General features: G+C 40.5%; 1 protein-coding gene across 3 annotated transcripts in view; it reads right to left on the bottom strand.

Moving 5' to 3' along the window:
• SPATA16 (spermatogenesis associated 16) overlaps positions 1–16,158 on the bottom strand; it is a 284,912-nt gene that overhangs the window by 65,680 nt on the left and 203,074 nt on the right. For all 3 annotated transcript variants that reach the window (XM_002716430.5, XM_051859144.2, XM_070072508.1), the window contains one exon: positions 14,062–14,209. In XM_002716430.5, the coding sequence (XP_002716476.2) occupies positions 14,062–14,209 (148 nt within the window). The remainder of the gene's footprint in view (positions 1–14,061; positions 14,210–16,158) is intronic.

The following is a 16,158-nucleotide window of genomic DNA, read 5'->3' as shown; positions in this document are numbered from 1 at the left end:
ATAAAATTACAGATGAAAAAGGAGACATTACAACCAAACAACTGAAATACAAAGGATTGTAAGGAACTACTATGAAAAACTATATACCAATAAATTGGAAAACATCAAAGAAATTGATAAATTCCTGGATACATATAATGTACCAAGATTAAATCAAGAAGATACACAATCTAAACAGAACCATAAAAATCAATGAGATTGAAGCAGTAATCAAAATTCTTCCATCAAGGGAAAGCATGGGACTTGACGGCTTTACTACTGAATTCTACAAAATATTCAAGGAGGAAGTAGCTCCAATACTTTTCAAGCTTTTCCAAAATATTGAACAGAATGGAACTCCAGGGAACTCTTTTTATATTTTTTGTATTTTTATTTTATTTTTAAAAAGATTTGTTTCTTTTATTGGAAAGGTAGGGTTTACAGAGAGAGATTGGGAGAAAGAGAGAGAGAAGGGGTGGTGGAGAGAGAGAGAGAGAGGTCTTCTACCCACAAGTTTACTTCCCAAATGGCTGCAACAACCAGAGCTGAGCTGGTCCAAAGTCAGGAGCTAGGAGCTTCTTCTGGGTCCTCCTAAATGGGTGGCAGGGGCCATCTTCTACTGCTTTCCCAGTTGCAATAGCAGGGAGCCGGACTGGAAGTGGAGCAGCCAGGACTTGAACTGGAGCCGATATAAGGTAATGGTGTCAGAGGTGGTGGCTTTACCCACTATACCAGAACACCAGCTCCCAAAAACCATTTTAATAAAGACGCTACATCCTTGCAAGTGCCATTAGTATTGAGACCATGAATTCTTTTTATGAGGCCAGCATCAATCTGATACCAAAATCAAAGACACAACATAAAAGAAAAAAAACAAAAAACAAACTATAGACTTGAGTCTGACTTTGAATGCAAAACCACATAAAATGATCATACATTATGATCAAGTGATATTTATTCAAGAGACTCAAGAATGATTCAACATTCACAAATCAATAACCATCATAAATCACATCAACAGAATGAAGAATAAAAAAACATATGAACATAGATGCAGAGAACACATTTGATGATTCAATACTCCTTCATGATAAAAATCCTCCAAAAATTAGATATAGAAGGAGAATATCTCAAAATTATAAAGTCTGTACATAACAAACCAACAGACAATATCATACTGAATGGGGAAAAGCTGAACGCATTTCCTCTCAGTTCCGGAACAAGACAAAGATGTTCACTTTGACTACTCTTACTCAATATAGTACTGGAAGTTTTAGTAAGAACAATTAGGGAAGAGAAAGAAACAAAAGGCATCAAAATTGGAAAAGAGGAAGTAAAATCACCCATGTATGCACATGACATGATGTTGTACATAGGGAAATATCTAAAAATCACCAAAAAACTGTTAGAACTTACAAGCCAATTCAGTAAAGTTGCAGGTTACAAAATAAACATACAAAAAAGCAGCTTTTCATATGCTAATGATGAACTCACTGAAAGCGAAATCAAGAAAAAAATTGCATTCATAATAACCTCAAAAAACCAAATATTTAGGAATAAATTTTACTAACAAAATGAAAGATCTCTACAATGAAAAGTTATAAAACATTGATGAAAGAAATTAGCAAGGACACACACAAGAAAAGAAAGACATTCCTTGCTCATGGATTGGAAGAATCAATATAATTGAATGTCTACTGGGGCCTGGTGCTGTGGTGTAGCAGGCAAAGCTACCCTCTAGGGACTGGAGCTGTGGTATAGCAGGTTAAGCCTCTGTCTGTGGCACCAGCATCCCATATGGGCACCAGTTCAAGTCCTAGCTGCTTCACTTCTGATCCAGCCCCCGCTAAGGTGCATGAGGAAGCAGTGGAAGATGGCCCAAGTCCTTGTGATGCTAAACCCACGTGGGAGACCCAGTAGAAGCTCCTGGCTTTTGGCATTGGATCAGCCCAGCTCCTGCCATTGTGGCCATTTGGGGAGTGAACCAGCAGGTGGGAGATCTCTGTCTCTCTCTCACTGTCTCTCTCTCTTTCTAACTCTGCCTTTCAAATAAATAAAAAATCTTTTAAAAAAAGTCTGTACCATTTAAAGCAATTGACAGATTCACTGCAATCCCTATCTAAAAACAATGTCATTCTTCTCAGAATTAGAAAAAAATAAATCTAAAATTCTCATGGAATCACAAAAGACCCAGAATATCCAAAGGGATACTGAATAAAAAGAAAAAAAAAAAAGAATTAAGCTGCAGGCAGCACAATACCTGATTTCAAAGCATAATACAAAGTCATAGTAATTAAAACAGCATGGTATAGCATGAAAACCAACACACAGATCAATGGAATAGAATATGGAACACAAAAGTTAATCCACATAGATATAGCTAACTGAATTTTGATGAAAGTGTTTAGACCATATTGTAGAGTAAGGATTACCTCCTCATAGTGCTGGCAAAACTGGATATGCAGAAGATTGAAATCTTACCACACACAAAAATCAACTCAAGATGCACTGAAGATATAAACTTAAAACTTGAGACTATGATATTGCTAGAAGAAAATGTAGGGGAAACAGTCCAAAACAATGGTGTAGGAAACAACTTCTTCTTCTTCTTTCTTTTTTTTAAAGATTTTATTTATTTGAGAAGTAGAGCAACAGACAGAGAGAGGGAGAGACAGAGAGAAAGGTCTTCCATCTGCTGGTTTCCTCCCCAGATGGCCACAACGGTTGGAGCAGGGCAGATCCGAAGCCAGGAGCCAAGAGTTTCTTCAGGGTCTGCCATGTGGGTGAAGGAGCCCAAGCACTTGGGCCATCTTTACTGCTTTCTGAGGCCACAGCAGAGGGCTGGATAGGAAGAGGAGCAGCTGGGACTAGAACCAGAGCTCATACGGGATGCTGGTGCTCCAGGAGGAGGCCTAGCCCACCACACCATAGCTCCGCCCCCAGGAAACAATTTCTTGGACAGATCCCCAAAGCACAGCCAACAAAAGCAAAACTTATACATTCAATGCAATACCAATTGAGATACCGAAGACCTTCTCAGATCTGGAAAAAATGATGTTGAAATTCATATGGAGACACAGGAGACCTCGAATAGCTAAAGCAATCTTGTACAACAAAAACAAAGCCGGAGGCATCACAATGCCAGATTTCAGGACATACTACAGGGCAGTTGTAATCAAAGCAGCATGGTACTGGCACAGAAACAGATGGATAGACCAATGGAACAGAATAGAGACACCAGAAATCAATACAAACATCTACAGCCAACTTATATTTGATCAAGGATCCAAAACCAATCCCTGGAGTAAGGACAGTCTATTCAATAAATGGTGCTGGGAAAATGGGATTTCCACGTGCAGAATCATGAAGCAAGACCCCTACCTTCCACCTTACACAAAAATTCACTCAACATGGATTAAAGACTTAAATCTATGACCCGACACCATCAAATTATTAGAGAGCATTGGAAAAACCCTGCATGATATAGGTACCAGCAAAGACTTCTTGGAAAATACCCCAGAAGCACAGGCAGTCAAAGCCAAAATTAACTATTGGGATTGCATCAAATTGAGAAGTTTCTGTACTGCAAAAGAAACAGTCAGGAAAGTGAAGAGGCAACCGACAGAATGGGAAAAAATATTTGCAAACTATGCAACAGATAAAGGGTTGATAACCAGAATCTACAAAGAAATCAAGAAACTCCACAACATCAAAATAAACAACACACTTAAGAGATGGGCCAAGGACCTCAATAGACATTTTTCAAAAGAGGAAATCCAAATGGCCAACAGGCACATGAAAAAATGTTGAAGATCACTAGCAATCAGGGAAATGCAAATCAAAACCACAAAGAGGTTTCACCTCACCCCGGTGAGAATGGCTCACATTCAGAAATCTACCAACAACAGACGCTGGAGAGGATGTGGGGAAAAAGCGACACTAACCCACTGTTGGTGGGAATGCAAACTGGTTAAGCCACTATGGAAGTCAGTCTGGAGATTCCTCAGAAACCTGAAGATAACCCTACCATTCAACCCAGCCATCCCACTCCTTGGAAGTTACCCAAAGGAAATGAAATTGGCAAACAAACAAGCTGTCTGCACATTAATGTTTATTGCAGCTCAATTCACAATAGCTGAGACCTGGAACCAACCCAAATGCCCATCAACGGTAGACTGGATAAAGAAATTATGGGACATGTACTCTATAGAATACTATACAGCAGTCAAAAACAACGAAATCCAGTTTTTTGCAACAAGATGGAGGAATCTGGAAAACATTATGCTGAGTAAATTAAGCCAGTCCCAAAGGGACAAATACCATATGTTCTCCCTGATTGGCGACAACTAACTGAGCACAAAAGGGGAAACTTGTTGAAGCGAAATGGACACTATGAGAATCAGTGACTTGTTCAGCTCTTGTCCTGACTGTTGATGTACAATGTAATACTTTATCCATTTTAGTATTTTTTTTTGTTCAAGTACCATTGGTTGAACTCGTAATTAACACACAATTATTCTTAGGTGTTTAAGTTTTAACTGAAAAGTGATCCCTGTTAGGAATTTGGAAAACATTATGCTGGGTGAAATAAGCCAGTCCCAAAGGGACAAATATCGTATGCTCTCCCTGATCGGTGACAACTAACTGAGCACCAAAAAGGAAACCTGTTAAAGTGAAATGAACACTATGAGGAATGGTGACTTCATCAGCCCTTTCCCTGACTGTTGATGAACAACTTAATATGCTATCCCTCTTAGTATTTTTTTTTGTTAGTTCTACTTAATACTTTTGGTTGAATACTGTAATCAATACACAGTTATTCTTAAGTGTTGAAACTTAACTGAAAAGTGATCACTGTTAAATATAAGAGTGGGAATAAGAGAGGGAAGAGATGTGCAATTCAGGACATGCTCAAGCTGACTTACCATAAACGGTATAGTTAGAAACATACCAGGGGATTCCAATTTAATCCCATCAAGGTGGCATGTACCAATGCCATCTCACTAGTCCAAGTGATCAATTTTTGCTCACAATTGATCATAATGATAGGACTAAGAGCCAAAGGGAGCACATAAACAAGACTAGTCTTTGCTAATACTAACTGATAGAATAAAAAAGGCAGAGAATGATCCAACATGGGAAGCAAGATACACAGCATACCCATAGAATGGCGGATGTCCTAAACAGCACTCTGGCTCAGAATCAGCCCTTAAGGCATGCGGATCTGGTTGAAAAGCCCATGAGAGTATTTCAGGCATGGAAAGCCAAGACACTCTGGCAAAAAAAAGACCTAAATGAAAGATCTCCGCGAGTGAGATCCCAGTGGAAAGAACAGGTCTTCAAAGAAGGAGGTACCTTTCTCTGAAGGGAGGAGAGAACTTCCACTTTGACTATGACCTTGTCTAAATATGATCAGAGTCGGTGAACTCAAAAGGTTTCCATAGCCTTGGCGACTCATGACAAGAGCCTAGGGTGATTACTGAGGCCATAAACAAGAGTGTCAATTTGTTAAGTCAACAACAGGAGTCACTGTGCACTTACTCCTCATGTAGGATCTCTGTCCTTAATGTGCTGTACATTGAGATTTATTGCTATAACTAGTACTCGAACAGTATTTTTCACTTTGTGTTTCTATGTGGGTGCAAACTGTTGAAATCTTTACTTAATATATGCTAAACTGATCTTCTGTATATAAAGAGAATCGAAAATGAATCTTGATGTGAATGGAAGGGGAGAGGGAGCGGGAAAAGGTAGGGTTGTGGGTGGGAGGGAAGTTATTGTGGGCGAAGCCATTGTAATCCATAAGCTATACTTTGGAAATTTATATTCATTAAATAAAAGTTAAAAAAATTTATGCCAAAATAAACTTATTTTTATTAAAACAGCAAAACTAAACAAATGAGATTATATGAAACTCAGAAGCTTCTGTACAGCAAAGAAAATGATCAATAGCGTGAAGAGATATTCAACAGAACGGGAAAAATATTTGTGAGCTACCTATCCAACAAAGGATTATTATCTAGAATATATCAGCAACTTAAAAAACTCAACAACAAAATGATAACCAAGCTAGTTAATAAACATGCAAAGGACCTCAACAGTCAGTTCACAAAAGAAGAAATACAAATAGCTAACAAATATGTGAAAAAATGTTCATCATTACTAGCCATCAGGGAAACACAAATTAAACCACAATGAGATATCACATCACCTCACCAGAATGACTGAGACCTAAAAGACAGAGAGTATGCTTGGGAGGACGTGGAGAAAGGGGAAACTTCTACACTCTTGGTGGGAATGTAAATGAGTGCAGTCACTGTGGAAAACAGTATGGAGATTTCCTAAAAAACCAGAAATAGACTTCTCATATGATCCGTCAATCCCTCTTCTGGGCATATTCTCAAAAGACATGAACATGTTATAGCAAAGAGATACCTACACCACCATTTATATAGTAGTCTTGTTCACAGCAGCCAAAATACGGAATCAACCAAGGTGTCCATCATTACATGAATGAATAAAGAAAATGTGGTGTATATACACGATGGAATACTATTCAGCTGTAAGAAAGAACGTTTAGAGGCTGGCGCTGTGGCTCTGCCTGTGGCATCGGCATCTATATGGGCACTGGATTCTAGTCTTTGTTGCTCCTCTTCCAGTCCAGCTCTCTGCTGTGGCCCAGGAAGGCAGTGGATGATGGCTCAAGTGCTTGGGCCCTACACCCTTGTGGGGGACCAGAGGAAGCACCTGGCTCCTGGCCTCGGATTGGCACAGCGCTGGCCATGGCGGCCATTTGGGGAGTGAACCAACGGAAGGCAGACCTTTCTCTCTGTCTTTTTCTCTCTCACTGTCTGTAACTCTACCTGTCAAATAAATTAAACAACAAAAAAAGAAAGAATGTTTTACCATTTGCAACAAATTGGATGCAACTGGAGGACATCATGGTGTGTAAAATAAGCCAGGCTAATACCACATGTTCTCCCTTACATGTGGGGACTAAAATTAAAAAAAGCAAGTTAGCTAACCAAGGATGTTAAAGATTTCTATGATGAGAATTACAAAATCTTAAAGAAAGAAATAGAACAGGATACCAAAAAAATGGAAAAATCTTCCATGCTCATGGATTGGAAGAATCAATATCATCAAAATGTCCAATCTCCCAAAAGCAATTTATAGATTCAATGCGATACTAATCAAAATACCAAAGACATTCTTCACAGATCTGGAAAAAATGATACTGAAATTCATATGGAGACACAGGAGACCTCAAATAGCTAAAGTAATAGACATTTTTCAAAAGAGGAAATCCAAATGGCCAACAGACACATGAAAAAATGTTCAGGATCACTAGCAATCAGGGAAATGCAAATTAAAACTACAATGAGGTTTCACCTCACCCCGGTGAGAATGGCTCACATACAGAAATCTACCAACAACAGATGCCAGAGAGGATGTGGGGAAAAAGGGACGCTAACCCACTGTTGGTGGGAATGCAAACTGGTTAAGCCACTATGGAAGTCAGTCTGGAGATTCCTCAGAAACCTGAAGATAACCCTACCATTCAACCCAGCCATCCCACTCCTTGGAATTTACCCAAAGGAAATTAAATCAGCAAACAAAAAAGCTGTCTGCACATTATTGCAGCTCAATTCACTATAGCTAAGACCTGGAATCAACCTAAATGCCCATCAACAGTAGACTGGATAAAGAAATTATGGGATATGTACTCTATAGAATACTATACAGCAGTAAGAAACAACGAAATCCGGTTATTTGCAACAAGATGGAGGAATCTGGAAAACATTATGCTGAGTGAATTAAGCCAGTCCCAAAGGGACAAATATCATATGTTCTCCCTGATCAGTGACAACTAACCGAGCACCAAAAAGGAAACCTGTTGAAGTGAAATGGACACTATGAGAATCAGTGACTTGATCAGCTCTTGTCCTGACTATTGATGTACAATGTAATACTTTATCCCTTTTAGTATTCTTTTTGTTCTACTTAATACTATGGGTTAAACTCTTTAATTGACACAGTTATTCTTAGGTGTTTAAATTTAACTGAAAAGTGATCTCTGTTCAATATAACAGAGGGAATAAGAGAGGGAGGAGATATACAGTTTGGAACATGCTCCACTGGACTTGCCCCAAATGGTAGAGTTAGAAACGTTCGAGGGGATTCCAATTAAATCCCATCAAGGTGGCAGGTACCAATGCCATCTCACTAGTCCAAGTGATCAGTTTCAGTTCACAATCGATCATAATGATAGGACTAAGAGTCAAAGGGATCACATAAACAAGACTAGTGTCTGCTAATACTAACTGATAGAGTTAAAAAGGAGAGAACGATCCAACATGGGAAGCGGGATACACAGCAGACTCATAGAATGGCAGATGTCCTAAACAGCACTCTGGCTCAGAATCAGCCCTTAAGGCATTTGGATCTGGCTAAAAAAGCCCATGAGAGTATTTTAGGCATGGAAAGCCAAGATACTCTGGCAAAAAAAAGTAACTGAAAGATCTCTGTGAGTGAGATCCCAGTGGAAAGAACGGGCCATCAAAGAAGGAGGTACCTTTCTCTGAAGGGAGGAGAGAACTTCCACTTTGACTATGCCCTTGTCTAAATAAGATCAGAGTTGACAAACTCAAAAGGCTTCTCAACTGAAAAGTTGCCTTGGCAATTCATGAAAAGAGCCTAGGGTTTTTACTGATGCCATAAACAAGAGTGTCAATTGTTAAATCAACAACAGGAGTCACTGTGTACTTACTCCCACTGTAGTATCTCTTTAATGTATGTCTTTAATGTGTTGTACTATGTGAATCAATGGTATAACTAGTAATCAAACAGTACTTTACACTTTGTGTTTCTGTGTGGGTGCAAACTGTTGAAATCTTTACTTAATATATACTAAATTGATCTTCTGTATATAAAGAGAATTGAAAATGAATCTTGATGTGAATGGGATGGGAGAGGGAGCGGGAGATGGGAGGTTGCGGGTGAGAGAGAAATTATTGGGGGCGAAAAAGCCACTGTAATCCGTAAGCTATACTTTGGAAATTTATATTTATTAAATAAAAGTTTAAAAAAAGCAAGTTAGCAAGCAAGCAAGAATGCCTGTGTATATCAGTATCACTGCAAATATAGTTTTGTCAGTCTTTGTTTTATACCTTTGTCAAATCAATGGTTAAAGATGTTATATTACTATAGTTTTTATAATCTGTGATTATTTTAAAATTTCCTATATATGAGAGAAATGCTCATCTTTCCATTTGATTATTATTATTTTTTTGACAGGAAGTGTTGGACAGTGAGATAGAGAGACAGAGAGAAAGGTCTTCCTTCCATTGGTTCACCCCCAAAATGGCCGCTACGGCCGACGCACTGTGCCTATCCCAAGCCAGGAGCCAGGTGCTTCTCCTGGTCTCCCATGTGGGTGTAGGGCCCAGTACTTGGGTCATCTTCCACTGCCTTTCGGGCCACAGCAGAGAGCTGGACTGGAAGAGGAGCAACCAGGACAGAATCTGTCGCTCCAACCGGGACTAGAACTCAGGAGGCTGGCGCCACAGGCGGAGGATTAACCAAGTGAGCCAGAGCGCCGGCCTCCATTTGATTATTGTTTATAGCCCTCACCTATTTCTAGCTAAACTAGGGTCTTTTTGCTTTTTACTTGTTAAACTTTTTATTAGTTGGATTGTTAAGCCTTGACTATAATAGAAAGGTAGAGGGAGGGAGAGTAGGAGGGAGAAAGAAGAAGTAAGGGAGGCAGGAAGGGAATATAATTATTTTCTTGAATTGTATCTATGGACTATATTGAATGTGTTAAAAAACTAGAAATAAATAAAACACCCCCCCCCCCCCCCCATATGTCTGTTCTCTTCTCAGGAGCAGGTATATCTTTGGCACCACCCGGAATAGTGTATAGGATACGTGTGCCCACTAAATGTTGGCTGAATAAATGAGTAGAGAAACAAACCCCCCATTTCCATGGTAGATCCTCTTCTTGTCCCTAGGATCCTGGGAAAGGGAGAAAAGGCAGAGTAACACAGCAAGTTGTAGAGAGAGCTATGACTACTTTGAGTCTGTTGAGTGGACGTGGTTTCTAGTACAAGACTCAGAAGGTGGCTGGTTCACAAGCCAGCATTCTCTCCAGAAGAGGGACTCTCAGAGTGGGATCAACTGGTGTGCTTGATACACATAGGAAGTGGCAGGATGGGGAATCTATTCAGCACCCTTGGGTCACTTGATTTGTCACACAGATGAGCATTTGGGTGCTGCTCAAGCCACCAGACTTAATCACCAGTGACACTGGCCAGCTTGCTTTCCTCACATATCCACTGATTCTGAGAACACTGGGTGTGCTTGAACATTGGGAAAGACAAAGCCAGTTAAGGGGAAGAAGAACAATCCTTGAAAAGGGCAAGGGGGCTGGTGAATATGATTAGGTAGTTATTGGAAAAGAGACAGAATTTTAGAATTCCCCGGGTGGTCATGAGTCCCAAGAGATGAAACAGAATTGATTTCTGAATCTGGGTAGAGTAAAGAAGAATAGAGGTAGGTAAAAAAGTTAGAGTCTTATGCTTGCACACATTTGCTGTTTGTCCTGTCACATATGTTGCATGAATACTAGTTGAAATAAATCATTTATCAAGTTGTCAGGACAGAACCTTCTTAAATTTGGCCTACAAGTCTTATAAAAGGAGGATCCTGGTTTTTGGGAGGTACCAAGAAAACTAAGTAGCAAGGCCTCATCTCTCTTTGTGAGGCTCTTCTCCAAGCTACTATGTTTGGCTCCTTATGTCTGCTCTCTCTAATCACTTCTCTAACCTCCTGGGAGAAATGTCCAGATGCTAAAAATAACACCAGGCTTTCCCACTTCCTGTGCTCTGTGCCCTAATCCACCTTGCCATTGCCTAGGGGGAAAAAGCCACATCTCTCCAACATCTTGTTTCTGTCTCTAGCAATAGTTGATTCAGCATCATTCCAGCGATGACTTCAGGAGAAATCCCTTAATTTGCGACAGAGGCTAATGATGGCACCAATTCAATAGCTTTGTTAGTCCCAAGCTCAGTTTCCACAGAGCAAAGAACTTGGTAAGTCCCAAGGAAATACAAATTTTCACTGCCTTCCCTACCCCCTATACCCCTCTAGAAGCTGTGTCTTTCCTCTCTGGGTTTTCATGTAGCAGTGTCAGACCCCAGCAATTACTAATTATAAAATTATAAAATAATAGAAACGATCATTAATAACTTACAATTATCTTCTCTTCCAAAGTATAACATCCTTTAGCACAAACTGTCTTGCCAAAAGATCATAATTTACCTTGATAACAGGTCTGATGGAGTTACATGAGACATGAGTCATTAAAGTCATTAAAGTTATTATTGTTTTTAAACTCTTGGTGTCAACAGTGCTTCCTGAGTATTAATTAATCTTCATGACTTCTTTGTAAAGTAGGTTAAATATAACTGAGCTCATTCTACCAGAAGAGGAATTGGCAAACTGGTAATTCTTCGAATATCTCTTCATTCCAATGGGACTGAGAGTGGCATTGGAAATAGCTGAGTCAGACTCATTTTCCATAGTGCTAGATAACCACAACTTTGATGTGCTACTTGTGCTCTGATCCAGAAAAACCCCCTAAGAATATTTAACAAGATAATGAATAATTTATAATAATTAGCAAAAAATGTGTTTTGAGACATCCTTACTTCCTTCCTTATAAAATACTCAAATGAAGCAAATCAGCACTACTGGTCATGATCGCATATATTCTGCTTCCCCCACCTTTTATTTGCCCTAAAATTCCCATTGGTCCTAAGCTATTTACTAGTAAGTCATCAATAGTTTTATTGACTTAATATCTTTCCTTTAAGGGCTTGTGTCATTGTGGAGAAAAGTAAGGAATCCATAGGACCTAAATTTAATGTCTCCATTACTGGGAAATAGTGTAACCCTATGACTAGGACATGAGTTCAAATGCAAAGCCTGCCACCACCATGCAATAGTTTTCTGTGCATCTTTGTAAAAGCAATTTGTCTTCTTTTGTTACTGTTTTTTGAATGGGAATGATTTTACTTCATAAATTATGAGAATGACAAGAGATAATGAATGTAGAGTGCCTGGTACTTTAGAAGTGATCAAAACAGAGTACATTCTGAATCCTATAAATCAATGACTCATCCCCAAGGGCCTGGGAAGAAAAAGAATGAAGGATCCTTAACAGAAGGATGTAATACTAGGTATGTGCATTTAGAGATTTTTGCTTAATATGGTAGTCATTGTGGGTTTGTCATAATATTTGTGGCACAGTAGGTTATGGTGCCAACTGAGATGTTGGCGCTACATATTGGAGTGTTTGCTCAAGTCCCAGCTGTTCCACTTCTGATCCAGTATTCTTCTAATGCACCTGAGAAGGCAGTAGATGATGGTACAAGTATTTGGGCCCCTGCCATCCATGGGAGAGGCCAGGATGTAGCTCCTGGCTCCTGGCTTCTGCCTGGTCCAGCCTTTGCCATTATGGCCATTTGGGGAGTGAATCAGTAGATGGAGGATTGCTCTGTCACTATGCCTGGAAAATAAATCAATCAATCTTTTAAAAATATGGTAATCATTGTTGGATTTTTTTAAAAGATTTATTTAATTCATTTGAAAGGCAGAGTTAGAGAGAGGGGTTTTCCATCTACTTCTTTTTTTATTTTATTTATTTTTATTTTTTTGGATAGGCAGTTAGACAGTGAGAGAGAAAGAGACACAGAGAAAGGTCTTCCTTTACTGTTGGTTTACCCTCCAATGGCCGCCGCGGCCGGCGCACTGCGGCCGGCGCACCGCGCTGATACGATGGCAGGAGCCAGGTACTTTTCCTGGTCTCCCATGGGGTGCAGGGCCCAAGTACCTGGGGCCTCCTCCACTGCACTCCCTGGCCACAGCAGAGAGCTGGCCTGGAAGAGGGGCAATTGGGACAGAATCCGGCGCCCCGATCGGGACTAGAACCTGGTGTGCTGGCGCCGCAAGGCAGAGGATTAGCCTAGTGAGCCGCGGCGCCAGCCTCCATCTACTTCTTCACTCTCCAAAGGGCCCCAACAGCCAAGGCTTGGCCAGGAGCCAGGAGCTGAGAACTTCTTCCGGGTCTCCCAAAAGGATGCAGGGGCCTAAGCATTTGGGCGATTTTCCTCTGCTTCCCTAGGCACACTAGCAGGGAGCTGGATTGGAACTGGAGCAGCTGAGACTTGAACAGGCATCCAAATGGGATGCTGGTGTTGCAGGCGGTGGCTTAACTTACTGCACCACAGTGCCAGCTCTGGACGGTTCTTAATTTAGAATAAAAATCCATTTTATAAAAGATTTATTTATTTGAAAGGCAGAGCAACAGCAGAGAGAGAGAGAGAGAGAGAGAGGGAGGGAGATATCTCTTATTCTCCAGTTCGCTCCACAAATGGCCATAACAGCCAGCACTGGGCCAGGCCAAAGCCAGGAGCCAGGACCTACATCTAGGTCTTCCATATGGGTGGCATTTGGGCCATCATCCGCTGACTTTCCAGGCAAATCAGCAGGAAGCTGCATCAGAAGTGTACCAAAGTGGAACAGCCCTTTGCCGTTGGTTCACCCCCCAATGGCTGCTGCGGCCGGCGCTCTGCGCCGATCCGAAGCCAGGAGCCAGGTGCTTCTCCTGGTCTCCCATGCGGGTGCAGGGCCCAAGCACTTGGGCCATCCTCCACTGCCTTTCAGGCCACAGCAGAGAGCTGGACTGGAAGAGGGGCAACCGGGACAGAATCCGGTGCTCTAACCAACCGGGTCTAGAACCTGGGGTGCCGGCACCACAGGCAGAGGATTAGCCAAGTGAGCCACAGCACTGGCCTTCCCTCTCTTCACAAAACACATAAACATGAAGGTACAAAGAATACTGTACTAGACCTACAAAGCAAGCCCTACTTAAAATTTTAAAAAAGAAATTTATTTCAAGTCATCAGAGCAAGACAACACACCTTTGTAACAGAAACCATGACCCAATAAGTAAGGAAGGACCCTGTATTTGAATGGAAACAAAGTATCAGCTGCTTACTTGAAGCTGTTGCATCTTACCTGTGTAGATATACTCCATATATGCAGGATGAGTTTTTGTGAAAACCTCTTTGACTTTTTCTACTTTGTCGGTTGTTATTCTGGTTGCAAATGGTGTGTACATGACAGAGAAAGCTTCAGCTCTGGTGATGGCTTCTTCAATCATGGCCTGAGAGGAAACACACAGTCCATCTGGCATCAGTAACATGACTTTTCAAGAATGTAAAAATATAATTATCTTTATGGGTTACTTAGAACTCTATATATTGTACTGTAAAGAACATATTTTTGTCTTGAATATTCATTAGAACAGAACTTTAATTAGTTCTGGAAATACTACTTCATAGTAAGAAAACCAATTAAATGAAGAACGTTTGCAAACAGGCACCTCCAAACTGAGTTTGTTTCAAGATAAAAATAAAAATTTTATTTTCTAAAGTGTAATTTTTTAGTTGATTTTAAAATTCAAATTCTTAAGTCCAGCAGGATAATTAACTTACAAACTGGTGAGCAATTTATAGAGTTTTCTTTAAAACACACACACACATACACACACACAGTGAATTATGCAGATCTAAGTATTTCCTATAAATAGCATGGTAACAACACAGATGCCATTTTCCCCCTCCTTCCAATACCTGGGAAAGCCTTTTGGAATGGGAAAAACCTTGACTAGCTTCCTCCCAGCAAAGTTTCCTTTCCCTCTGGATCACAAGAGCCATTTAAGATGGATTCACCTTTTCCAGGATTTCTTTAAGTGATCTTTGCTCCTGTACCGTTCTGGGGAAAGCTTTGCCAGCATCACAACTTCCTGTTTTAAATAGGTCCATCGCTATTAGTAACCGACCAAAAGAAAGCTGTATAATTTTGAGAGGGGTTTTTTCTTTTCCTACAACTTTTCCTTCTAATGAGGTTTGAATATTGAATAAGCAGTGGAAATGTCTATAGTTATCTCATTTCTCTGAAAATGGCATAAAAGCATATAAAAATCCCTATGTATTTCCCCTGACAATGAAGTGTCAACAACTAATCAGAAAAAATGTTTGAACTTTCTAACAGAGAAAAAAAAAATCATTGAACAATAACAATTTATATTAGAATCAGCATAGTATTTTGTATACTTATGATGTTAAGAGCAATAAGGAGTTATTTTAAACTGAGTAGTCTCACTGAACTTGTTCATTGCCTGCTCAATTCCTCAGTGACCTCGAATTGTCTCTGACCTCATATGTGTTGCCTGTAAAAGAGCAGCACTGCAATACTTTTTTTGGATGCAAAGGATCTTCCTTCCTCCAACGCTGCATCAGAAAATTATGCAAAAATTAATGGTGGGCAAATTTCCGAATGAAATTCATATTTCTGAATGAAGACTGAATGACAGAACTTACATTGCCCACAATATTGTCCTTTCCAAGTTCAAGGAACTGGAAGAGAAAAAATATGGCTGGGAGGTCACACCCAGAGCCAGCACTCAGAGTTGCACTGGGTTGTGTATGTCAGAGTCTGGATGCTGAGGCCCAGATGTCAACTTTGGAAAGCTGACAAAGATAATGCTGGCAACAAGTATGGAATCCAGAGATGCAGTAAGAACCAGCTACTAGTCTTTCAGCAAACCAAGGGATCCTTTGTATTGAGTAGAAGCAGTAATTTCTCCATCATGTTGCTTGGATATGTTCACCATCAAAATCCATCCTGGAATGGCCCGTCCAGACCATGCAAGTGCATAGGTTCACCCAGACCCGTGTGGAGTGATGTGCTAGAGAAGAAAACTGTCCTGGATTTCATTTCTTCTTCTTATTTGTAAAATATATTTATTTACTTGAGGGGCAAAATTACAGAGAGAGGGAAAGACAGAGAGAGGTCTTTCATCCACTGGTTCACTATCCAAATGGCCAGAATAGTGGGAGCTAGGCTGACCTAAGCCAGGAACCTGGAGCTTCTATTAGGTTTCTCACGAGGGTGCAGGGGCTCAAGCACCTGGGCCATCTTCCACTGCTTTCCCAGGCCATTAGCAGAGAGCTGCATCAGAAGAGGAGCAGCCAGGACATAAACCGATGCCCATATGGGATACTGGCACTGCAGGTGGAGGCTTAACTTACTACGCCACAGGCACCAGTG

This window comes from Oryctolagus cuniculus, chromosome 4 (assembly GCF_964237555.1).
Source record: "Oryctolagus cuniculus chromosome 4, mOryCun1.1, whole genome shotgun sequence".
In the NCBI taxonomy this organism is placed as follows: Eukaryota; Metazoa; Chordata; class Mammalia; order Lagomorpha; family Leporidae; genus Oryctolagus; species Oryctolagus cuniculus.
The sequence above is the reverse complement of the archived record's forward strand: the minus strand, read 5'-3'. Positions and strand labels throughout refer to the sequence as shown.